This window comes from Chaetodon trifascialis, chromosome 23 (genome assembly GCF_039877785.1).
Source record: "Chaetodon trifascialis isolate fChaTrf1 chromosome 23, fChaTrf1.hap1, whole genome shotgun sequence".
Taxonomy (NCBI): Eukaryota; Metazoa; Chordata; class Actinopteri; order Chaetodontiformes; family Chaetodontidae; genus Chaetodon; species Chaetodon trifascialis.
In genome coordinates this window covers 18,602,785-18,629,135 of record NC_092078.1, presented here as the reverse complement: position 1 = coordinate 18,629,135, position 26,351 = coordinate 18,602,785, and the positions used below count along the sequence as shown (strand labels likewise).

The following is a 26,351-nucleotide window of genomic DNA, read 5'->3' as shown; positions in this document are numbered from 1 at the left end:
GAATTTCTTGGTGACAGATACAATTGTTAAAAGGACACAGTTGAAACAAGAATCAAGATTACATTTGTGAAGACCTGCTCCCGCCATGATTCAAACGTGTGCCACATACGACACGCCCCTTAAATAATAAAAGACTTCCGCGTAGGCTACTCCGGTGTATCCTCACTCTGATCTCCTTCAGAAGCCTCCTCTCTCCTCGCTCCTCGTCTCCTTCAGGTGCATTTAAGCAATTGGAAGATCCTTCATCATGGCGGAGGGGAAACGACTTCCGGGTCGACGAAGGAGAGAGGAGACGAGGAGGCACAATTCACGTAATGAAAAGCACCCCAAATTCGAAGGGTCCTCCAAATGCAGCCGACAAATGCGTCCTCCTTTTCCCTGTTTTCGGAGGATGCATCACTACTATCCTTCGCGGCCTCACATATCCCAAAATGCTTTGCGCACCGATTGTTTTCTTTAACAATAGCGACCAACAGCACCAGCAGCACCATTATTATTGTTATTGCCGTTATTATATCGAACAATAATTTTGTCTGTTAACAGAAAATATGCTTTACATGTCATTTTGTGAGCAAGGAGCAGACGGAGGAGTTTATTAAACTCCGTGGTCAAATGTTTTTTTCTGTTTGATTACGTTCTGTGTTGTTACATTTAAATCGTTAATTAAAAATATTGTGTCCTAAATTAAAATCTTATAACCTCGTTACATTATCTATTCCATTTCTTATTTACAATATAAGTAGACTTTTGAACTACTCTTCAGTGACAACACAATTAGTTTATTTTCTCTGTGATATTTACAGATATTTACAAAGGTACAATATGAATATCTCTATTTACAAGTGGGCATTCTTAAAATGTACAACTATTTACAAAAGATCAGCAGAAATGACTATTTACAGAGATTTGCAGATTTACAGAGAACATACAGTTGAGGCTGAGCAGGAGTCCCTGGTGGTGCTGCAAGATTATTGAAGCAAACAGCTTCCTGTTTTGATAACAGTGACCATCAGGACTGCTTGGAGGCTTGATCCTCCGTCGATTGCTCCAGCAGCTTTTCGAAAAGCTCTGTGTCTTGCCAGCTCTGCAAACCCCTGAGTTACTGCCGCCAGGTCTTCTGTGGTCTTGGGGAGGTAGATGACCCTGTGGCAAATGGCCACCACCTCCTCAGGAACTCGATGGACGATGCGGTGAACAGTGGAGCGAGGCATCCCAAACACCCTTGCCACCACAACTGGAGGATGTCCCACTCGCCAGCCAGAAGAGACAGACCAAGGTCTCTATTGTGGCACCCCATCCGTGTCGCCTTTCCTGGTGGAGAAGCTCCAGCAGCACCGCCAGGGACTCTCTGCTCAGCCTAAAATCTCATCTGGTGTCATGATCATTGAAAAATAATGGCAGAACAGGAACACTGATGTTTATGCAGCAGTACATCGCCCTTGCCTGGATGGAAAAGGGAGGGTAAGAACAGGAGGATTAAACAAGAGCAACTGAATTTTAGTTGATACGACAACTCTAGTGAATGTTAAAGCTTAGACCAATAATGCTTCATTTCTCCATCTCTTACACTTTGGCTTCTCAATATGGTTCTGATGTTTAATAACACAACATTTTAATAGGCTATTGAATTAAGTCAGGGTTATTTACAGGGTTTGTACACATTTAACTATTCAATTCAAGCACTTTTCAGATCTTGAAAACATAGCATTAAAATTACAGCATTACAGAAGTATCAAGACTCATGGTTAAATGACATATATGTCAGTCCATAGTTTATATGGCAAGCGTTTGTCACTAAACGGTATTGTTTATTAATGGGTAATGTATGAACATTACTATGGGTTAAAATAGCCCGTTAATGTTACCTCCCCACGGCGCTCTCCCAGCCGGAGATAAACGAGTTGCCGGTGCCGCAAAACCTCTGGCTCCATTGTCGTCTGTCTGTTATGTTTCCATCATCTGTCTGTTATGTTTCTGTTGTGTCGTTTGTCGTCTGTTAAATTTTTGTCTCCGTACGTGTGTTTTTCCCGGGTTAGGAGCGAAGAAGTTATGATGTCGTGACGCAATCAGGAAATGGTCCGAAGGCTAGACCGTCCCATTTACCGAAAGTTGATGCGGCCGACGGAGGAGCCTCCGCGTCCTCCGTGGGCCGCATCCTCCATGGGTCGCGTAGGAAGGGTCCTCCGAAGGATGCAGCCCCTGAATTGGGACACAGCCTTCGTGATCATCACTCTCTGCTTTCATATGATACCAGGCTTGTGTGGTTTGCATGAAGTGGCGAAGTAAAGTGGACATACGCTACCTTTGTCTTTTTGTTACAAGACATGCTTGCGGCTAAGGTGGTGGAGCAAATTGCTCGTGTTGCCGCCTCCGGCGACAACTTTAGCCTGACCAAAAAAAAAACAACAGACACGGCTCTTTTTTTGGCACAACTTCTTCTGTGTCATCATGTTCTACTAGTTCTGCAGCTTCAATTTCAGAACTTTCAGTGTCTGTCCCATCCATCTTCACTGTAACGTAACACCATAGCACAACAGTTTACCCTCACCACGCCACGCACATTGCCTGTTTAGAAGCGCAACATTGAGAATGGTCGCGTCTGAAACAGTGTCGCGCGATGCAAAGTTCCGGACATTGTGTTATCACATACACCTGTGTGGCGGTGTATTAAAAATTCATATCATAACAAAAATATACACTGGTATTCGGTGTGAACCGGTATACCGCCCAGCCCTAGTGAGGATCCTGTTTGTGGATTTCAGCTTGGCATTCAACACTACCCTACCAGAAATCCTCCTCTGCAAAAACTCATCTAGCACACTGTGCCAGCCCCCACCTGTCAGTGGATCGCAAACTTCCTGACAGACAGGAGGCAGCAAGTGAAGCTGGGGAAAAATCACACCCAGCACCCAGTCAAACAGCACTGGTGGTCCCCAGGGATGTGTGTGTCCCACTGCTTTTCTTCCTCTATACCAATGACACCTCAGGAAACCCATCTGTTACTCCTGAAGTTAGCAGATGACACAACGGTTATCAGCCTCATCCAGGATTGTGATGAGTCTGCACACAGATTGGAGGTTGAACAGCTGGCTGTCTGGTGCAGTCATAACAACCTGAAGCTGAACACTGTACAAAACTGTGGAGATGATAGTAGACTACAGGACAATCCCACCTAATACTATTTCTATTCGTTTACTATGTATGGCACGCTTGTGTTATGATTCCGAAGAATCAGGGCGGTTGCTGGACCAGAGGTGCGGACACACAGCAGGAAACCAGGAGCTGTTCAAGATAAAGAACCGAACAATTTATTACAAATACAATAACACAAAGCCCAAGAAAACAAAACTCACTACACTGTGGCGAGTGGGTAGGAAACAATAATCATAAACTAAAGAGCAACTAAACCCAGACTGTCGCTACCAAAATCCTTGAGATAACAATAACATTAAGTCAGCCCTAAGAACACAAAAATTCACTCCTCGTGGCGAGCGGGTAGGAGCAATAACTAAAGACTAGGAGATAACAAGAAATGACAAAACCAGAACCAGAATACAATACTGACAGTAAGAGAAAGAACAAGGCAACAAGGATCTAAGTCAATCTAAGCAATAGCAAGAGAACAAGGGAAAATGGCTGGAAAGTCGTGGCAAGAAGCACAGACAATCTGGCAGCGTGCTCATGCTGCCACGCTGCTTAAGAGCACTGGCAATAAGTGGAGATCAGCCTCAGGTGCGGAGATGACAGGCATCACCGCCAGGCCACACCTCCACTGCAGGCAATGAGAGAGAGAGAGAGAGAGAGAGAGAGAGAGAGAGAGAGAGAGAGCGTGATTAACAAAAGTAAAAACAACATAACCGGAACATCTAAATAAAAACATAACCCATAACAGCTTGACTTGTGTACAGAGATTGAATGTTGCTAGTTGTTGTTGCTTTTTCTTTATTGGTACTAATATATACACATATTTTCATCTAGCTGTATGTTGCTTGATATTTATTTTCAACCTTTTTCAGCGTTATTGTTGTGTTTTCAGCTGTATGTCTATTACTATCTTACTGTAAATTGTTCTGTGTGTAAGTACATTAGGAGTAACTTAAAAACCTGAATCGAATTTAAAGTCACTGCTGTCTTGCCTGCTGTTAAGTTCAGGATTTGTAATTGCCTCTTTTTCTTTCAATCCTGTCCTTCAGTCAGGTTTGTATTGCAACTATAATATCCTCTAAACTCTAATACTATAAATACTAAATTCTAAATTTTAAACTCTATATAGTAATGTCACCTTCATGATCAGAATGACAAGTAGCAGCAAGTCATGTAAGAGCGAGAGGATCATAGAGACACACTGCCAGCTGTAGTATCCCTAGAATATTTCTTTGATCTTTCAGAAGTGTCTAAAAATGTCATGTCTATCAAGTTTCTGTATTATTTAGCACATTTCATGTCTTGTCTTTCCTGTTTTATTTTGAAATCACTAACCGGGTGTCTCTGTTTTAGGATCACTTCCTGCGCGCTCTTCCTGTCTCGTCACACCTGCTCCCTGATTGATCTCTGCACCTGTTTCCCATCTCCCCTCATTACCTCTTGTATTTTACCCTGTGTGTCTCACAGTCTTGTTGTCAGTTCGTTGTACTTCACGGTCCTCATCCCAGCATTCTGATATTCACGTCATCATCTGTTCTGTGTATGACCTTGTTTTTGCCTTCGACCTTGCCTTTTACCTCTCGCCTCTGGATACCTCTGCTTGTCTGACTGATCTCCTGTGTACCGAATCCTGTCTGGTAATAAACTTGCCTTTTTGCTTGAACCTAATCTGTGTTGTGCAATTGTGTCCGCCTGTTCTGTGTTCTGGGGAGTTCATCACAAAAAATACACCCCCAGACCAAGCGCTTCTGTCACAAAATATCTTAGTGTAGACAAGGTAGAATTTTTACATTATATGTGACATGTAACCTGAGAGGAAAGCAGGTAGTGTGAGGAAGTTTACCTGCACTGATTGCACAGGTCTTAGCTGCTACAGTTACATAATTGGTTAAAATTCAACAAATTGACCAGTGGTTGAGCAATGCTTTAACGACAAAAAACAAAGGATTGCATGTTTCCATACACTGATAGATAAAATGATTCCTGAACCGATCATAACCTTAATCTCTGAAATATTAAAATAGGCTACCTTGAGTATAATTTATCATATTCTTCTGACATTTCAAGGAACACGGTGTTATGTTTTTTTTTTTTTTTTTTTTCAATAATAACCTTTTTAACCCCTTAAACTGAAGTAAGCACTGCCTATAGTTTTATGGAGCACATACTGTACATATCAGGCATTACTTCTTGTCTTTTTGTTATGTCTGCTTAATGGCCTCCACAGAGTTTTTGTTTAAACTTTATAGTCTATAGTATCAACATAGTGGTTTTGATGTTGCATATTGATTTCAGACATCCATTTGATCAGGCTCTGAAGTAAGGTGAGGTTTAAAACCCTCAAGAGAAGGGTGTTGAGGTTAATTGGAAACCTGAACCCAAATTTCCACCAAGGATAAAAGATGTGAATAAATGTGAAGACAAGTCATAATAGCTCACTTGATGGTTTGCTTAGTATAAAAATGAATGCTATGACTGTCAAAGTCACCAGATCTCAAATCAACTGAAGTGAAATGGAAGCTTTTGGAGTGACATGTCAGACAGTGTTCTCCACCACCATCATCAAAACACCACATGAAGGAATATCTTTTACAACAATGCGTTTCATCATGCTTCAGCATGTTCCATTTCTTCTGTTTTATTTAAAGACATGTTTGCAGTGTGCCACCCAAAAATTGAATGAGGTCTGACCCAAAGAGCAGTAACAGAAGCTCTAACTGGCCAGCTGTCACTGTCTGTTGTGAACAGGAACAGGTGGCAGGCTTGATTGGGTCAGAGGTCAACAGCTGGTCAGTTTTACTATTCTATTATTTAGCATTTTTCAAACAAAACATAATTATCCATCAGAAATTTACATAATCAAACCATAACATTTAAAAATATACATTTAATCGCTAACTGTGATGATGAAAACATCTTGGTAAGAGACATACAATGACAAAACTCAATGGATATGTGCAGTGCACAAAGAAAGTCCACAGGCACACCATCCTCCACAACAGGAAAATAATTCCAACAAGCGTAATAAAGAACATCAAAAAAACATGACAAAGTCAACAAAAATAAGAAGAGCAATAATTAAAAATTAAACTTACAATCACCACAAAAGAAACCATATAGGTAAATATATACTAATGAAGGAGATGCCTTTATATGTGATCTTGAACTGTTCCAGTGAAAGGGACCTGTGTGGTTTAACCGTAAGGTACATTAAAGTCCTTTGAAGACTTTGTACAATATGAAGGTCTTGGAAGCAACTTTAATAAAGGACTATTGGATGCAATTAAATTTCTATAAGAACCTTGTTAAGTTGTTAGGAGCATCCCAAACATAATAGCGTCCCAAGTACAATAATAAAAACATTTTACAAGATTTAAACTAGATTTTAGTGTACTGAAAACTTCATGCACACTAAAAAAATGCTGTCAAACATTTATAGCACAGATGCTACACTAGGTGAGGTTGATTCAGTATGTGCAGCCCAGTATTGCAATAATACTAGATTGATCCTACACAGGACCAATATTTTAATCCTGAGGTTTTTAGTGTGTGCATGGAACTATTCAATTTGTGCATCTTTACAGGCAGGTCATTGACATAAATTTAATAAAAGCAGTGGACTAAGAATAGATCCTTGTGGCACCAGTTGAGAAAGCTCGGACCTTTGTGACGTGACCTGCAATCATCAACGGCTACAAATTGCTCTCTGTCAAATAGCTAAAACATAATTTGAGAATAAAATCCTGAATTCAACATCTTTGAAGCAAGTGCACATGATGTTAGCCTATTTATAAGAAGCCCTAAGTGTATTATCCTTTATTTTAGGTCTGATTGTATTTTTATTCACAAAAAAAAAAAAAAACACTTCTACTCTGATTCAAAATTTTAGAAGAAAGACAGAAATGCGGTGTATTTCCCAACAACTCGAGCTTCTTCCAAGTCTCATCACGTCCCTTTGATATAGACACATGCACGCACACACGCATGCGTGCGCACACACAGGCGCACACACAGACACACACAAACAGCAGAGGGGGAGGGCTGCGGTGATGCTGTGCTGCTCCAGTGTGTCCAGTACGGAGGCTTGACGTGCGAACTGGGAGGGGCGGGGCTTGTGGTTCGGGTTGAGTCTTCAGTGGATCATCGACAGAGCCGCTCTGTCGGTCTTTCATTCATCACGACAACGGAACTGTGCAGCTCGTGCATCAGCCGTAATACCGTCTCCCATCCTGTCTCCTCCGACCAGGACACCAAGGACACCGCCACAGCCATCATCCGCGGTAAGCCCCGCAGAGCAGACGGCTGGAGAGCGGCTGCCGGTTAGATAACGGATGGCTCAGTGCTGTCCTATAGGTAGTCTGAAGGAAAATTACCAGCCTATAACATCTCTATAATGGCAATGGAGCGCGTGCGGTGTTGGATGGTGCTTAGTAGGCCCGCCGTGCTCATTATGACGTATCGGATTTTTATGATATTGTTTGATTTAAATCTCCAAATATGTTATATAATATTATTAAAATGGCCTGCAGGCTTCTCAGTAGTGGCAGGATAGTGACCTTGTCGGATGTATTAGGCTCTTTTTCATCCTTTCTGTTATCGCGGTGGTTACCCATCACTAATGACGACACGCACTGCAGAATATGAAGCTTAAACCTTGAAAAAAATCTTTTCGCGTTACCATCATAAAGGTTGCATTAGGTGCCAGTTTTTCACGGTGCCATGAACGTTGCTAAACATGGAATGCCTTATAACATGGCATTAAGGTCATTATGGTCAAATTCAATTTCGTCCAATTCATCCATTGTATCTGCTGACCTAATCCTGTAATACGACATATATGAGAATATGCACAAACTAATTGAACTCAAAACACATTTAAAAAGTCAAATACAATATTGCACTTGTAATACAATGCACAAAATAAATAAATAAATAATCTAATTCTCATTTTAAGAGATTGTAATATTCAGGTTTTGTTCATATGTTTGGTTTTATTTTGGCTGTGTTAGAGGGGTGGTCATTGAGGCTGTAGTGTGTGTTGGATAACATTTCTTGTTTTGGGAAATTTGGTCAAAATAACAGAAACACCTCATTCAATGGCAGGTGATGATGAGGATGCAGTCTGCAGCCATTTGTGACATTTACAAACCTGTCAGTCAGGCTTAACTGGATCCAGAACATCTTAGAGTGGGGTCAGAGGCTATTTTTTGGGTTCTGGCACGTATTTTGTCACGATTTAACAGCTGTTATTAGTTGCAACTAACAATGGTTATTTTCATTTTTGATTAATCCAGGGCTGGAATGATTAGTTGATTTGTCAATTGACTAATTTTTGATTGTGGAATTGAAACACATTGATTAATCATTCAAGCCAATATGCCAGAAATTAGATAGCACCAGCTGTGTAAACATGAGTATTTTCATCTTTTCTCTGCTTAATAACAGTGTAAATTAAGGGTATAATGTGTAAGAATCGGCCACCTGTCAGAGTGGCCCTATTGGTGGACCAGAGTCTCCCCTTCCTAGAGTTCGGAACCCCAGGGGATTGTTGGTGTTTACATGCAGGCAATGGAACCAGGCTCAGCAGCCTTCCAGTGAATACCGCTGGGTCAGGACCGACCACTGCCTCCGAGACCCATGAAGCCTGGTCTGGTGGCAGAGAAAACACTACTGAGGTCATCAGCGGCTCTGACCTCGAGTCTGTCTCTGGGGACAATGAACACACGGCATGCAGAAGAGGAAGGTTGATCATCACCAGCGTGGAAAAGCTGCATTTAGAGTTGGAATATTTTCATATTTTCACATCTAACTCGCAGACCTAACCAGAGTTAGTGATTGTTGTAACAGTGGAAAGACAAGGCGGGGTTTGGTGAGTTTTATTTTGCTTCTGTCAAGTTTGAATGAAGTGTGTTTTACAATGAGTTAACTTGATGATCCCCTGGATATTTCGTTTTCCGATGTAACATTACCTGATCTTACGTTGGTGTAAGGCAGTTTAGGCTATGTGAGCTCGCTTTTCATCGCAGTGATTGTAGAATTTCTAATATATACTGAAGAAACTTGGGCTCCAACTCTCAAAGGCTTGCATTTTCACTCACAGCTATACCGAATTTTGACAACAAACCACAAACACTTTATGGCAGCTGAAGATAAGGATGCAGCCTGCAGCTATCAGGGATGTTTCTATATTTAGAGTTCTCTTCTACACTAGGGGCTCTATTTTCGACTCCACTGCCAGCGCGACGCAGGCTGCCCCACCTGCGCAGTGGTATTTTCAAGAAGTGCAGACAGGCGCACGGCGCACTTGGTATTTTGGTAAACCGAGGCGTACAGAGGTGCGCCAGGATGGCCGTTGCGGCGCAGTAGGGGGGATGTGTCGGCATAATGAGGCGGTGCATTGGGATTTTCGACCATTTTGGTCTGCGCCGGCGGTGTAAAAGTGCGCTGAAAGCTTGTGGCGGAGTCGTGTGCTCACGCCACCAACACCTCACAGTCAGGTTTCCACAGTGTCTGGCATTTCACTGTGATCAAAAAGCACATACAGTCAGACCAAGATTTATATATTTTGATCCGTATCTCATCTGACCACATCACAAGCGCGTTCGGCTCGCATAATGGTCACTCAACCTGACCGAATGTACACAGGTGAAACAGGGATGTCTGGTGATCTGTGACTCAAATTGCCTGGTGACAAACGTATATGCCACTTTCCCCAGGTCAGCACATGACTCATTCATCCTGGCGAATTCTAGCATCCGTACAGTCTTTCAGGGGGACACCCCTCTGGATGGGTGGCTGCTAGGTAATAACCGCTATCCACTGAAAACGTGGTTGATGACGCCATATATCACACCGTCAACAAGACGGCAGCGTGGTTTTAACGGTGTTTTCAGCAGTGCTCGGTCAGTCATCGAACGCACACTGCGATCAATAATTAGCAACAACCACGATTCAATGCAACTATCTGAGTCAGCACATACAGTCAGACCTATATTTTGATCAGTATCTCATCTGACCACATTGCAAGCGCGTTCGGCACGCGAATGTACACAGGTGAAACGGGGATGCGAACTAATCAGTTAACGTTGCTGTGCCAACCAGAAACAGCTGTGGCATCCTACAGAGCATATATACTGCTTCTATCTCAGAGCACTCAAGAGACAGAATGATGATTGTTGTCCGCTATTACCCACGTCATTTCATTACAAATATAAATGTTATCATTGTAATGCTTGACGTTATCTACAAAGATGGAGTACATCATTGCTTTTTGGAGGAGGATGAGGAGGAGGCCGAGGATTTACCATCTAAGGACCTCATATTTAGACATCAGAATCAGAATCAGAATCAGAAATCCTTTATTTATAGGGGAAATTACTATATAGTTCTCTCTCTTTTCTTTCTTTTCTAATTTTATTCTTGTAAGGAGCACTGCAACAAAAACAATTTCCCCTATAAATAAATATATATATTATATAAAAAGCAAATATAAAAACAAAATATTTATATTGAGAATATATATATAAACAAAATATACCACAAAATATAGAACAGAATATAAAACAATATATATATACTGAGAAAAAATAAACAGTATATACAAACGGGTGTGCAAAGTAATACAAATGGATGTCATGAGACATGAGTGACATCAGTGTCCTCCTGGGAGAAGTTTGGGCGTCGTACACTTTCCTGTGCGGGCTCAGTCATCCTCGAAACTTGCCATGCTCCTCACCAGCAGCGTTCTTAAAGGTGAGGCGAGGAGCTGCTGTGATTGGTGAAAATTTGACTTGGCTGTGTCAAACCCACTCCACGCCTTCTCCCCTCCCTCTTTCTGAGTTACGCTGCTGGGTGGGACTGAGATGAGAAGGAGGAGGAGATGCGCTGGCAGCACAGTGCACGAAAATACCAAAGTCTGCGCCACCACACCCCATCGGTGCAGCGGACCTGACTTTGTGCCACGCCTGCGCCGCGCCGGCAGCGGAGTCGCAAATAGAGCCCTAGGGCTTAATTGTTACTGGATCTTGCCAAAACATGATTCTGAAACCCTCTGATTGAGATTGATGTCATAAGGGAGCTACTGTATTTACCAGTTTTCACCCATACATTATAGGCAACCAACAGGGAACTGAAGCAGCATTGCCTGCAGTCCAATGTGACTAAAATCCAGTGTTATCATTAACAGATCATTGGAATTCATTGTCTGGAAACCACTGAGATTCTTGCCAGTGCATCCAATAGCTGTAGAAATAATTCACTCTGCACTCAGAGTGTGACAACCCCACGAACACTACCATCCTTAGAGCCATGCCACCACAAATAATGGCCAACAATGCACACAGTTAGCCACAGTATTGATGGAAATGTTAGCCATAGTGGCACCTGTACATATTCTTGTAAGTTGCATGTATGGACCTCTGACTAAATTTTACTAGAAGAAGAAGAAGAAGAAGAATGCATTCAAAGTGATTAGAGACCTACAAATGCTTCTGCAAAACGAGAATCTAGACAGACTCTTCGGTGTAGTTTTACCTGCTAAGTATGTAAGGAAGACTCGTGTGAAATTAACAGACATGGGCCCTATCCTATTACTTCTCCTGTAACCTTATCACTTGTCTCAAAGTGCTCTTGATTGGGTAATGACCCTTTGGTATGGAGTTAATGTACAAGGAATAGTGGTAGATTTCTAACTCTGAATTGGGATGCCAGTTGCAGAAGAGGACAACAGAAAGTACTGTAGGTATCAGAGTTTTGAAGAGGCTGCAGTGGTTCAGGTCAGAAAGAAATTGTTTGATACTAATCATGAACAATTAGTAAAATATTGTAAACCACTACATGTACAGAAGACATTCCAAGATTTTTTTTGTTTTGTTTTTCTTTTAAATAATATAAAGATGTTTAGAATACATTTTTACACATTCCTCAGCCCCAGTAACAATGCATTCTGGGAAAATTCTTCACTTGATTTGACTATTCATGTGGAAATCCTCCATTTGGCGGTCCATCTGGACTCCAGATAACCATTACCCCTTCATCCCAAATGGAAATGAGACACACTAGACTACATGAGAGTGCACAAAGTGAAGGGGTAGGACCAATATTGCCTGGATAATTCTCCTTCTACATGTAAAGCATACTTAGTTTTTGAAAATGGATCTGGCTCAGTGATAAACATTTCTAAAGAAAAGTTTACAGATACAAGAATTCAGAATATTTGGTTCATTCTTATTAAGCTTTAGGTAGAACTTTATTTTGTTAATATAATATGATACGACATTAATGCACAGGTATTATTGTTATATTATTTTATTGTATTATTATTGCATGAATTTTTGGTTTTAAATTGCATGTAGGCTGCAAGAGTAATTTGGGAGGCATAGTGTCTGTAGGGAAACAGCATCAATCATGCCATCAGCAAACAAGTTGAAAGCATCTCACAAATTATCATTTATAAAATTGATATGGCAAATTAGTCGTTATATCGTCATATTTTCGTCTGATGAATTTAAAGCTAAAATCTCATTCTTTTCAACCTGGGTCTTATTCTGACTTTTGATCAATCTCAGTTTGCACTTGCCACCTCCCTAATTTGGGAAAACACGACCATTTTACATGTGCAGTATCACAGCTCAACAGGTCTCAAAAATCTGGGTTCGACACGAGTGACTCCTTTCACACTGCAAATAGTAATTCAGTCCATTGTTAATAAAAACTTTGGATTATAGTGCAGCTTCAGATAGTGATGGGGCAGGTGTGTTGTTGTTGAACCCCCCCCCACCCCACCCAACCATCATCATCATCATTAACACCACCCACATTATCATTATCATTATCATTATCATTATCATTATCATTATCATTATCATTAACATTATCATCATAGTACATGATAATCCCCTCTTTTTTTACATAGTGACTCTCAAAATACTTTCAGTTGTCACAGCTTTTATGGCTGTTGTAGGGAGAGAGAGATGGGGCGAGAGGGAGACAGGTTTGGATGTGATCTGATGTCTTTTGACAGTTTGGTATTTGGAATTGAAAGCGTGGAGGCATTATTGTATTAATCATGGAAGGGAGAGAAAAAATAGGAAAGCACAACATGGACATCCTATTCTTCCCACTTTTGTCAACAGATTAACTCACACAGTCCAGTCTCTCTGTCTCTCTCTCCCCATGCAAACAGGGGCAGGATAAATATCAGTGGATGTTTATGCAGACAGGAATTGGAGACATGGTTCTGTACCTGTTACCTTGGGTGTAGTTTATGTGTGTTGTTGATAATCTGACTGATGCTTCCATGTGTTTGGCTTGTGCTGCTATGCCTGCCAGCTTTAAACATGCAGTATGTAAAGTCCAACCCATTCTTATGCTGTATGCGGTTAGTTGTTAGGCACACACGCTGGAGCAATGCCAGTGCATTGAGGGATAGTCGAGAGAAACTGTGTGAATGTTAAGCCTCATTTGAAGCTAATTTAATAACCAGAGTAGAAGGCTGGACGTGGGAAACATTTTTTTTAAGTTGACTTTTGTGTAGTGTCACGTTATCTCCACACTTCATACTGCAACACAAGCTGACCTGGTTTGTTGTTGGACGAAAGCCCCCTCTGCTGCCCTCTGCTGCGTGTTTGTCGGTATGTGTGTCTGTTGCTGCCATATGCAGCAGGCTCCTCCTTCCAAAACTCACTCACATACTGTATTCTCTTTCTTATTTCTCTCATCTCATAAGATGTGTTCCCTTAAGTTGCTAATAGGGTAAAAAGACCTTAAATGATTTTCGTTTTGAGTGGAGTATCCCTTTTATTTTTGTAATACTGTCATATAACAGTCATTATAAAAAACAAACAAAAAAAAGAAATCTAGAAAGATATAAAGTTTAGGTGATGCCACTCACCCACATTTGTAATGCACACGTGTGGGTGAGTGGCATCACAGCTGCAGATTTTCATGTTTATTTAGAACATTTTAATGTTAATGAAATAAATTCCTAATGACTGAAAATAAGTTGAAGGTATCTCTTACGGCTTTACTTGACAAACACATGGGGGACAGAATCAGTTGTCAAATTGCCAAGAATTGCTAGAGTTGCTGGTGGAAAGATAATGTTTAATAAATGATTGTCACACACACACACACACACACACACACACACACACACACACACACTGAAGAGACATTGAGATTAATGACTGTATGGGTGCTGCTGTTCAGAGGTGAGGCCAGCTGAGGAGGAAAAGAGAAAGAAGAAATAGGAGAGCAGAAGAGAAGCAGGAGGAGGGGTGTGATAGGGAGGCTGGAAAGAAGAAGAGGGGGTGGGGGTGTTAAGAGGAGCTGAAGAATGAGGCTAGGAGGAAGTTAGGAGGGTTTGGACTAAAATAGAAGGAGGCAAGGAAGAGGTGAAGGGTCAAGAGGAGGCTAGGAGGAGTTGGAGGATTTGGAGAAATCTAGAATGAGACCAGGAGAGGTGGTGGAGGATGATGTTGTCCACCTGCACTTTCATTGTTTGCAGATTGGCCTTATCCATGATGAACTGCTGCAAAGGCAAATAGGGTTTAGTCCGTGTGTGTGTGTGTGTGTGTGTGTGTGTGTGTGTGTGTGTGTGTGTGTGTGTGATTTGCCTCATTCACTGTCTCTTCCTGAAATTCGACAGAGTTGACACAAAAGTACAAAACACAAAGCCGTCATTTCTGTTGTTCTCTTAACTCTCCCTTCCACTGTTTCATCATATTTATTACACCCACAGGTATGTGTAATGTGGGTGTAATGACACACACATAATCCCATCCCCCATCCCCCACAGCCATCCTCTCCTCCCTGTGACCCTCATTGATCTTACAGCAGGAGTGCTTTGAGCTGCCAGCATTCACTGCATTTACTTGTACACGTATTTGGCATGTGGCAGAATCCAGCTTTGTGAAATGCCGTGTCAACAGGATGCCTAGTTTTAAGAAAACCTGGTTCACAAAGTTGCAGTTACATGGCATGGCATACATTTATGCACAAACTATTTTTAGAGCGTATTTTTACTCAGTATTTGTGCATGATGATGACCCTGGGCAAATAACAGCAGTGTGGCAGGATGAACAGGATCAATCTCTGCTCGCAGCAGTGTGTTGTACTCAAAATAATTCTGTCCTAAATCTGACAATGAAACTGAAACTAACTAAAATAAAAGGTAATGATGGTGATATTCTGTATTTTCACTCTCAACAAATCTCTTGTACAGACCAAAACCAACAATGATTTGATTGTACCAACAAGTATTGTATGCGTATCCAAAGTCTGACAGATTTTATTCCTTTGTGCCACAGAGACCAGTGAGCCACTCTTGCACTTTTTATCCATGGACAAAGCCAGGCAAGCTGTTTCCAGTCTTTGTGCTAAGCTAAGCTAACTGGCTGCTTGTTGTAGTTTCATATTAAATGGAAAGATATCAGAGTGGAATCAATCCTTTTGTGCAACTGCAAGGGAGCAAATCAGCGTATTTTTCAAAATGTTGAACTATTCCTTTAATTAGAACTGGACTGACAATCATGATATTATTTTAATAACCTAAATATGTGTTTTGGGGGCATCAGAACATGGTTTGAGCCCTAGGATTGAGAAAGAATGTTTCTCAGCAGAAAGAATGTTTACAGTTAGAGTTTTGTAGTTCTCTGTAATGTAGCACAGTGAAACACAAAACTTCACTTCATATTTGCACACTTATCAACACAATCGATGATGTATACTTACAAAGTAATCCCATAAGAACTGCATGACTGGCACTTAGCTAACCAAGGTGGTTTTCTTCCTGGGTTTGGCTCCTGGGGCCTCTGGACTGACCCTGCCTTAACCCCCACTCAGGCCTCCGGAGGTGTGCTCCTTCCTTTTGCTGCTCTCCCACTTCATCCTGCTCCTGTCCCTGCCTGAACCCACCATGTCTTTGTCATCCTGGTCAGAGTCCTGGTCGGAGCTGCTGTAAACCACCTTAGTACTGTATTCCCTGTTGTCAAGCTGTCTTCCATTGGTCTTGGAGGTTGTGGTTGGTCGTGCTCCAGCCATGTTCACTGTCAGGCTTCTGAACCTGTTTCCCTGCTCACCCAGTTCTGGTTCTGGTGCCTATTCTACCACTATTCCCCACCAGCTAGCCTTCCCCACTGGGTCCCTTGGTCCTGAAAACCTCCTTCTCTCGGTGGTAAAGTAAAAGATTAACATGTACTTCTGAGTGGTTCCTGAATGCAACGTGCACATAGCCGTCGATGATGTCACGTCAATGCATCATGCATCATCTTTTGAGCATCATTACAACTTGGACATGCTAAACTGGATGACCTGCAAGGACAAATGCACTTAATGTTCTTCAGCAGAGTTTGGATGCCCGGCAAGCACCTTTCACTAGACCGTATTCTGACTGTTATTAGACAGTGTTATGCAGGCAAGTTTTGTAGTGAGCGAGCTAATTTTTAAGAAGTTAAAATCTCATTCAGAAGCAGCATTTCTGAAGGAGTGCCTTCTTGCTGCTGTGGAACTGCTAGTATGGGACAAAGTAAAATTGTTCTAAACTGTCAGTTTTTCTTGAAGAATTATACCAAGCACCTCTCAGAACTAAACCTCAAGCTCCAAGGCAAAACAGCTCCCAGACACAGCATTAGAGGTTAATGCAGAAAAAAGCATATAGTTTAATTTCAGATGGACTTCAAGAGCTGTTAATTTGCATTTGGCTGACACCACTGCAGAACCTCTCCTTAACAATCACATCACAGCTCACAGGAAACAGGCATTTGGAAATAAGGAATTATTGTACACCTATTCCATTAATAACTCTTAAGTCTTTAAACACATTATGTGTATCATTTTGTTGTCCGATCACATCAAATTTTATTATTATTGCTATTATTTTCTTTTTGTGACACAAAACATTAAATAAAAGGAAAATTTAGTAACACAGAAACAGAAAAAAGGCATGGAAAGAAAATTGCACACAATATTATTTCCAGCATTACTGTTGTTGTTTGTGACTCTGAGGAATGTGGTAAAACATCTTGTCATGGGGATTGCAGTTTACAAGGAATCAACTGCAGCAACTGGTAAACCTAAACTACCCTATTCTGAATTATGCATAGTGCCTCAGCGCATTATTTATGACCAATGCTACACTGTAAAGGTGGCGGTCTTAAACCATTAAACACATTTGCTGAAGTGGTTCAGTGAGTGTCTGGAGAAAGCAATGCTTCAAATAGTGGGTCATGGTTCCTCAGATGCCAGTTGATGGACCATAGAGTGATTGCCAAGGTAAGTAATAAATTGTTAATAGTTTTTTTTATTATTTGGTAGTTCATTACACACAAATGTCAAAATTCATAACATAATACAGCTTTCTTTATTTCAAAAAAAAAAAAAAAAACACAGCTCCCTCATCTCCTTTGCTGTTCATTCTTCCCCTGGCTGGTCTGTTACCAGCCAAAGGCACAGACCATGTTTTTTTCATGAAGAATGGATCCAGTCTTTGCGAAAAGAACCGTGAATGAGCATTAAAAACTTATGCTCTCTAAAAATAAAAATGAAATGAAGAAAAACTTTTTTTTGCGTCTTTTTTTACTTATCCTTTTACAGATTACTTCATTTCACCAGTTATTGAGGAAACATTTCTATTCCAAGCTTCATTATTATCTTTTGTAGTTATTAAAGCTTTCTCACTCACTCACTCACTCACTCACTCACTCACTCACTCACTCACTCACTCACTCACTCACTCACTCACTCACTCACTCTAATCCAAACATAACAGGAAAAAGCACCAAACTGCATGTCTTTCTTCCCCGATGAGTAAAGTGGGCGGTTTGAAATTCAACAAACCTAACAACAATGTGTGGAGCTGTTGGGAAAGTGATTTGCCATGCAGATTCTTGGCTGATTGGTCTCAAACTGTCTACATTGACCAACTGCATTTCCCCAATGGCTAAACATGGTGTTTAACAGCTGTTATCTCTGCTGCAATTGCATTCCTCCACAGTGTACTTGGAGATATCAAATTTCAATTTATATTACATAAGAGATGATAAGCCGTGTCTGTCCAAATGGCAGTACCTTACTAACTGCTTGTCTTTGTACAATTCCAAAACATTCTTGAAACATCCACCCTCACTTATGTCTTTACTGCAGCCATCTCATGCTTGGATGAGACCACACATCTTTCCCTAAGGTCATGGCCTTTGGGCTCCAGAGACAAACCAATATTAGCTTACAATCTTTCACAATCTGCATGGTATCCAAAGGTGATTCTGCAGGAGCCACATATGGACTTGTGGGATCTGGAATGTCAACTACCATGGTGACTTGGAGCCCACTGTAAAAACTGTCAGACTAGTCAAGGCAAGATAAAAGACTCGGACGCGATAGTATTCCCACTGGTTTCTTGTGATGTGTCCTAAATGCGGAATTGGTTGTCTTCCAGTATCCATGTCTGTCGAATAGTGTAGTTTCTGTCTGATCCAGGCATACGACGTAGACAGACTACAAACCAGCTCCAAAAACTATGGCATGTGGACTTTTTATGTTTTTGTGTGTGTGCATGTGTTTGACTGGCAGCTGGTTGAGGGTGGGTTGCAGCTTGATCGTACTACCAGATGGCACCAAAGTAAAAGAAAGATCAGATGCCAGACATAGTGACTTCAAATTTAAGCATTCTTTGAAGTCAAAAGAATAATGAGAAAGAACTTTTTTTCATAAAGTTTGAGGTTAAGAATAAAGTCGAAAGATTATTTATTTTATCTTTATGTTCCTTTCAGCAGTTTCAAAAATACCGTCTCTGGTTTCCTGCAAAGTTACTGATAAGAGGAGTGTTAGTGCTCTTGAATTCCCTAAAGCAAGATAATTGCATTCCATTGGAACAAACTTTATTGATACTTTGTCTGAAAACTGGACAATGGCGGTAGCAGCTTAACATTTCAACACACATTTGGCGAGTGACAGTTAATCAGTTGGACTAAAATCTGAAATATTTCACTGCACTTACATACAACAATATTTTCATTTTCGTGTTACACATCCCTTCTACAACACTAAATCCATGTAGACAGTGGACTATTTGGTGTAGTGACAGAAACACATATATTGCATAAAAGAGCGTTATATGCTGTATATCTTGTCCTATGTTTAATGGGGAGGTTATCATATCTTAGATTACCAAATTCTGACAGATGTGCAGGGATTACACCGTATCCCTTAAAATAATTTTGTACTTCTCTGGTCATCCAAGGCTCCTGTCAAAGCCAAATGTAACAGTAATGGTAAAGGCGCCATGTCTTTCTGAAAACCACTTAAAACAATGGCGGATATTGGAAACAGATTTTAAAGTGAATCAGTCATGTTGGTGCATTGCAGATTTTTTCCGATTAAAAATTGCTGTTGCTTTATAATGACATTTGGCTTACACAGGTAGTATATTGATAATTTAGGTGAAGGGAATTTTGAATCAGTTTTTAATTCATTAGGTAAATTCCATGCGATGACCTATTAAACAACCTGATAAAGAATGAGACCCAGTATTGGGTGGCATGCTTCTCTCAACATGGAGGGTTTTGATTTTCAGATGGTACATTATGGTCATGGTTATCCAAGGAGGGCTGAATCAAGGACAACTGGATTTGTCGAAACCTAAAAAACGTTTTGCCTCTTGTCCAAGGGGTTTTTCAGTTCTAACTGGCTGGTGGGAATGACAGTCATTAAGCTTGTCCCATGAGGCCAACGGTAATCTCTTGGTAAGGGATGAAAGGACAGTATTGTAGGTGCAGTGACGTGCGGTTCGGTTCGTGGTTGGTGACTCTTTCAGAGTCAGGTTTACAAACATATGAACCCAATAGAGTAGCTTAAATTCACCATCCAATTGGCAGCTTGCACATTGACTGCTGGTTATGTTTCATATCTCATATCAGCATTCTTTACACACACATAGGTACGTATTTGGCCAAGGAAGAGCCTTAAATTCATAGCAGCTCAGAGATAGCACATTTGCTCTGCACCCTTCAGCTTCCACAATTGAAAGTACAGAGTGGTGTGCACAAAAAAAAAAGATTTCAATTTTGACAAAAATGGAAAAAGACTGCATAAAAACAAATATGTGAATTTAAAACCAAATTTTGACCTTAATTGAAATATTAAGTTGTTTTTAAAAACCTTTCATTTTGATGCTTTGATCAATTTTTAGTATAGGCTGTTCAACCAAAAGATAACAATAAAAACAAAAGAATATTTTATTTAAGGTTAAAATTTAATCTTAAATTTAAATATTGGATCTGTTTTTCCTAGTCCCATCCCATTTTTGATAAAATTGCAAAACTTTTTTTTTTTTTTGGTTAGCATACCAGCGTATACTGCAGTGTATGTATGGTCTTACATTTACATGTAAATGAAATCCATTCGCCGATCCCTCTGGAAAAATATCTCCGAGCTATCCATATATTTATAAATATATGGATATATATAGGCAGCACGGTGGCGCAGCAGGTAGTGCGCGTGCCTCACAGCAAAAAGGTTGCCAGTTCGAACCCCAGACGGGGCCTTTCTGTGCGAAGTTTGCATGTTCTTCCCGTGCATCGTGGGTTCTCTCCGGGTACTCTGGCTTCCTCCCACAGACCAAAAACATGCTCATTAGGTTGATTGGTGACTCTAAAATTACCCCTAGGTGTGTGTGTGTGTGTGTGTGTGTGTGTGTGTGAATGATTGTTGTTGTTGTCTTGTGTGTTGCCCTGCGATCGACTGGCGACCGGTCCAGGTTGTACCCCGCCTCTCGTCTGTTGACAGCTGGGATAGGCTCCAGCCCCCCCCACAACCCCAAAAGGGATAGGCGGTATAGAAAATGGATGGATGGATATATTTATTTTGATCTATATAAATATATAGACTTATTTATAGAATATTTAGTCTCTGCTGTTCGTTGAAAGCCAAACTATCCTTGAGGTTCCAAAACCTTTTAAAGCAATCTGGCTTTGAATGTGAGTAGTTAATCTTTCTTGGTAAAGTCGTAAAATCCGTTTTCGTCCAGACTTCGTCACACATTGAGAACAAAAGTCAGGAAAGCAGCACAGGTGGTTTCTTGTAGCACAGTCAAATAGTCTTTTTGGGTGTACTACTCCATTTGAAAAGAGTGAGTTATCTTCTGTCAAGTCATTTGAAGGAAACCGTTTATCTCCAGTAATGGTCTTCCATTATTTAACGTTTCCCGTTTTGATTAAAAGTCCAGTTTTGAGAAAATTTTAAGCTTTCATATAGAATCTTCCATTTTTGGCAGACCAAGAAATAAAAATAAACTGCTGCAGTGCACTTGACTTTCTGATTTTTTAGCTAGCGTATCAAGCTGGCGCTTGACGTCTCTGCGAAGACGAACAACAGCAGGAACAAGCAGGAACCTGTGGGCTCACGCAAGCCCCCTTCAGTGAGGCAGAAATATTGTCTACCTCACCCCTTGTTTTTTCAGTACAATTTTATGTCAGATCAGTAACTAAATATGTTACACTCTGACATTAAATGCATTACCTATTCCATGGAAAATTAAGGCATAATAAAAGTGACACTTTTAGTAACATACAGAGAGATAGCAACTGGCACCTGCCAAATGCATGCGCTCAACCCAGTTTGTGAGGGATTGAGCGGTCTGAGGTGATTTTCTTGTTATTCAGCAATTTTTCACAGTTGGCCTCATGTGACAACCTAAACAACTGTCACTCACACAGCCAGACACACCTCCTTGGATACATTAAAGTCATTTTCTTTGTGTGTAAGCCCAATTCATATAGCTTGCTGAGTTTCATGCTATTCAAGATTCAATTTTAAAGAAGATTTCCTTTTGTAGAAATCTATTTACAGTGAGTTTCACCTGTAGGTGGTTCAATACCAGCAAATCTAAAGGCTGCCATTAACCATGACCTCTGTCTTTATAATGTCTGGCAATGGAGCAATCCATATTGCTTTAATGAATGGCTGCATTGTACTTCGCAGTGTGTGAAGATTAAGATTTCTTTGTACATCATTCCACAAGAGCATTTTAGGAGATGGAACCCAATGTTCAAATGCTAAGATATAATAGGGTGTGTGACAGGTCAATAAGCTACATACAGTTAACTTCTTGTCACACCGATGACTTTCAGGCAATTTTGAAATTTCATAAATAATAATCCATCTGGTACATTTTAAAAGATTGCTGGAAAACTGTATTAGATACAAAGTTTGTGATGGTAAGTCCATTGGTATCTTAAAGTTAATCTTACTGAACACAGATATTATAAGTCATGGGTTTCAAATTGCCTGCCCACTAGGCATCATTTAGCTTTCGTTGTAGAGAGTCATTTAGATTATGTTATTTGGGAACTATACATGAAACTAATCCAAACTACGAAAATATCATGCTTAGAAATTTATACTTGCTGCTACTAAGATTCTAGTCAATGAGTCTGTTGAGGGACTCTGCTGCAACAATACTTTTTGGAATTGACATTGTAACAGTTCGGTAAACTGTGTGCCCTCTACTGGTACAATGCCATTACCTTAGTTAATAATCAGAGCAAAATATACTATGAAAGATGAAATGTTAAGACATGTCAGTAGTGATTTTGATTTTATGTAATTAAAGCAAATACACCTAAATGAAATGTGAAAATGTCAAAAGCCTTCTCACAATAACTGCGAAGTATCACTTGAATTTTGGGGCATGATGCATCGAAACAGGTAGATTTACTGAAATTCTGTGAATATGCATGTTTAATGCATAATTAAACATACACAAAATGAACCAGTGTAGTTGAAGATGTCGAAGTGTATTGCACAGTTTTCTTATTTTAATGGCAACAAGCACAGAGTGATTGATTGACAGATTTACCAACTAATCATTTTCTGGTGCCTGTGTGTCAATGGTTTGTTTCATGTATAGGCTTGGCTGCGTGGGAAAAATGACATGGATCCTGCTATCGCACAACAGAGTGGTATGCTTATGTGTTTGCGTCAGCATGGAGCCTACTGGCACGAAGCACTGGAGCCAAGGATCTACCCAGGAGACATGAATGATTTTGATGTCCATATTCTCATCACTTGACCAACAGGATAATCTACTGAAGACATGGTGTGTTCCCTTGGTTTTGTATTATTCAGGTGCTCAAGAGACCTGTTCTTTTCAGTATGATGGTCCTATCTATTCTGTGTGGAAGTGTGGCAAGAAAAAGCTGGCAGCATATTCCAAATAAATCAAAATTTGTTGTGTTCATGAGGAATGTGTGCCACATTTGACTTTGATTTGTAGTTGCTATAATACCAATCGATCTCTCTTTGCGTGCGGAGCTACAACCCTGATTCCAAACATGTTGGGCCACTCAGTAAAACATAAAATTAAAAAAGAATTCAATCATCTACAAAGAAACTGTGTATACTGACAGTAGTTTCACAAAGTGCTCCCGACACCATGCAGTAATCTCCTTTACACAATGTGTTCACAAAGTGGTGAACCCCACTCCATCCTTGCGTATGAACGACTGATGTTGCTCCTTTCATACCCAATCATGACACGATCACCTGTTACAAATGAACCTGTGGAATGTTCCAAACGGGTTTTTTGGAGCATTCCACAACTTTTCCAGTCTCGTGTTGCCCCTGTCCCAACTTGTTTGAAATGTGTCTCAGAATAAGCACATATGTACAAAAAATCACTGAAGCTGATGAGGGGCCACATTAAATGTATTGTCTTTGCACTGTTTTCAATTGAACATGATGATGATATCAAAAGGGATTAGCAAATTATCACATTAGCTTTATTGATGTTTTACACAGCATCCCAACTTTTTGGAATCAAGATTTTATATTAGGTAATTTTTGATCCTTAGTTATTTTTGTTATCATTGGTGGTAGAATTTTGTGTCAAGTGTGCAGTTGTAGGGGAGCTTTAGGCAACTCTCATCTCATACAGCCCTCCAACCAAAACATGTGGGTATGCAACAAACCTTATTCTTACCTCTGTCAAAACACAGTGTGTGTAATAAAGTGCAATAGCAAGCTTACGGTTTAAAGCCTAAAGCTCTCCTATCTGGTATGGGTATCATTAAATGACGAGACCCCAATCTGCAGTGAGCACACTGTCATTTGCTCGCAGTGGCGTATTTGATGGCAGTTCAACAGTCGTTGCAAATGTGCCAAATTCCATTTTGTTTGGAGTACACTGCCAGCCCAGAAGAGGAAGGAAGCAAGAGCATGAGAGAATGAATAGGAGAAGAATGAATCAATGAGTGTGTGAGAGAGAGTGGGAGACAGAAACACAAAAACAAACAGCACTGCTCTCATTGGCAGGACCAGGCTACCCAGCCACGCCTGACACCTCATTTCAAAGCATCAAAGCATGATGGAAAAATACCAGTGTCCACAGTGTGTATGTGTGTCTGTGTGTCTGCTGTGACCAGACAGTGTTTTCACTACAAATGCCCTTACAGCTCACATGGCCCATTGATAGACTATTGGAACATGTCTAGCATTTCTGTGTTAGCCTCTACAAACCAACCAACTTCCCTAAAGGGATCCCCTCCCTTAATGGCATCAAAAGACAGTGCTGAAACAAACACAGCACAACCACAAACTAACAGGACATCAAGAGCATTTAGAAGGCTTTCAGTAACAAAATACAGCCACAGTAACGAAGAATGAACACAGAATAATGCCCTTGAGACTATGTTAAATGTGGCCACATTTTTGCAAAAGTCTACATACATTTATTTTTTACAAATTACAAATTTTATCCAATATACATATTATATATAATATACAGAGATTATCTTTACATTCTGTAGGTTTTGAGCTTTTCAGTGTTGTCATATTTTGTTCAGTTACTGGCCGTGGATGCAGCAACTTACATAGCACCCCTGTAGTGGAATGTCTTAGTACATACAATGCACAATAGGTACAGAAGAAGCACTGAGCATTTCTGGACTTTCCAATATCCCTCTAAAAAGTGTATTTTAGAGAGTTCCTGGTTCACCTGGTTCATCAAGTCTGATGGAACAGATGTGCTGTGTGTTATCCACATTTGCAAAAGAATAGCATGCTCTTGTTCTTCATTTACTCAGTAAGTACAGAACAGTAGGAAGTGTTTGTATAGTGCTGACAGGCAAATTGTTACATAGATACACCCATGGAATAGAGTTGAAGTACAAGTAACATGCAGCTAGTTGTGGTGCAGGTGTAGACTACTGTACTGATTTAAGGTTTAAGCATTGTGACAGTGGACTGTGTGTCCAGTGTGGACAGGCTCTAAGACTAATGACTAAGATTGACTAAGATTAATGCTGACGCATTATTGTTATTTCACTGGCATAGTCTGTAGACGTGTCTCATGAACTCTAAAATTGGAGGTAAAATCTGTGTCTTGAAATGTTACAGATGCGAGATCTTGAAATAAATGTCATTTTCGAAACATTTCAACTTTCATCATTTTGCCACTTTTTTGGGGTTGTCAAACATATCTAAGCCATCCGGCTTTTTTGTGGATAAATTGGACTCTAGGATTGGACCAATTAATATTGCATTAGTGTGAATATTTTACTCATGGCTTGACACGTAATATGCCGAACAGGAGAAATGATTTATACTCTTTCACAACCCTTTTCCAAGCTCACCTCTTGGAGTTTTAATGTTGTGTGTATGTCAGATGAGAGAGTTGAGGGAGACTCAAAGGGAGCAAGCATGACAAGCCGTGTTCAGACCGCCATTAGACAGACTCTTCATTCAGTTTTGTGAAACTAGTGCCATCTCACATACAGTATGAGTGATGCTTGTCCTCCCCAAACTTGGATTCTCAACAAGAGGCTTTAGCATATGGCGATTCTGTGCAATTCTTTGCAGTTATTAAAACTTTTCTGGAGAATCTGCAGATGGTTTCTGGCGTCTGCTGTAGCATTTCTATGTTGAGAACATCCCTAAGTCCTCCTTCCATGATTGGAGGCACTTTTGCTTTCACTCTGCTTATTTTTTGGTTTTTCTTTGAATCCCTGGAATTTCTTCAACCTCTCATCTTCTTTCATTTTGATGTTGATGTCACTTCTGGCTGCTCTAGCATTCTCAAACACTCTTTCTTCTGTTGACTATTTTGGGGAATATGCTGTATTTTCCCTGACATGATTTCTTGAAATTGGTCATGCCACTTTATGCAGAGTCATCATGCAGTCTGCACCTTGGGTCCTCCTGGACCCTGTTCCTGG

The 26,351-nt window shown here is 40.5% G+C and overlaps 1 protein-coding gene across 2 annotated transcripts in view; it reads left to right on the top strand.

The window, feature by feature from the left end:
• The first annotated feature begins 7,237 nt into the window (after nt 1-7,237).
• The window catches only part of nat16 (N-acetyltransferase 16), a 36,745-nt gene continuing 17,631 nt past the window's right edge, over nt 7,238-26,351 (top strand). Inside the window, exons 1-2 of one of the 2 annotated variants that reach the window (XM_070992711.1) lie at nt 7,238-7,424; nt 23,048-23,236. In XM_070992711.1, the coding sequence (XP_070848812.1) occupies nt 23,178-23,236 (59 nt within the window). In that variant the 5' untranslated portion in view covers nt 7,238-7,424; nt 23,048-23,177. The remainder of the gene's footprint in view (nt 7,425-23,047; nt 23,237-26,351) is intronic. The other variant, XM_070992712.1, reaches the window with a different exon arrangement.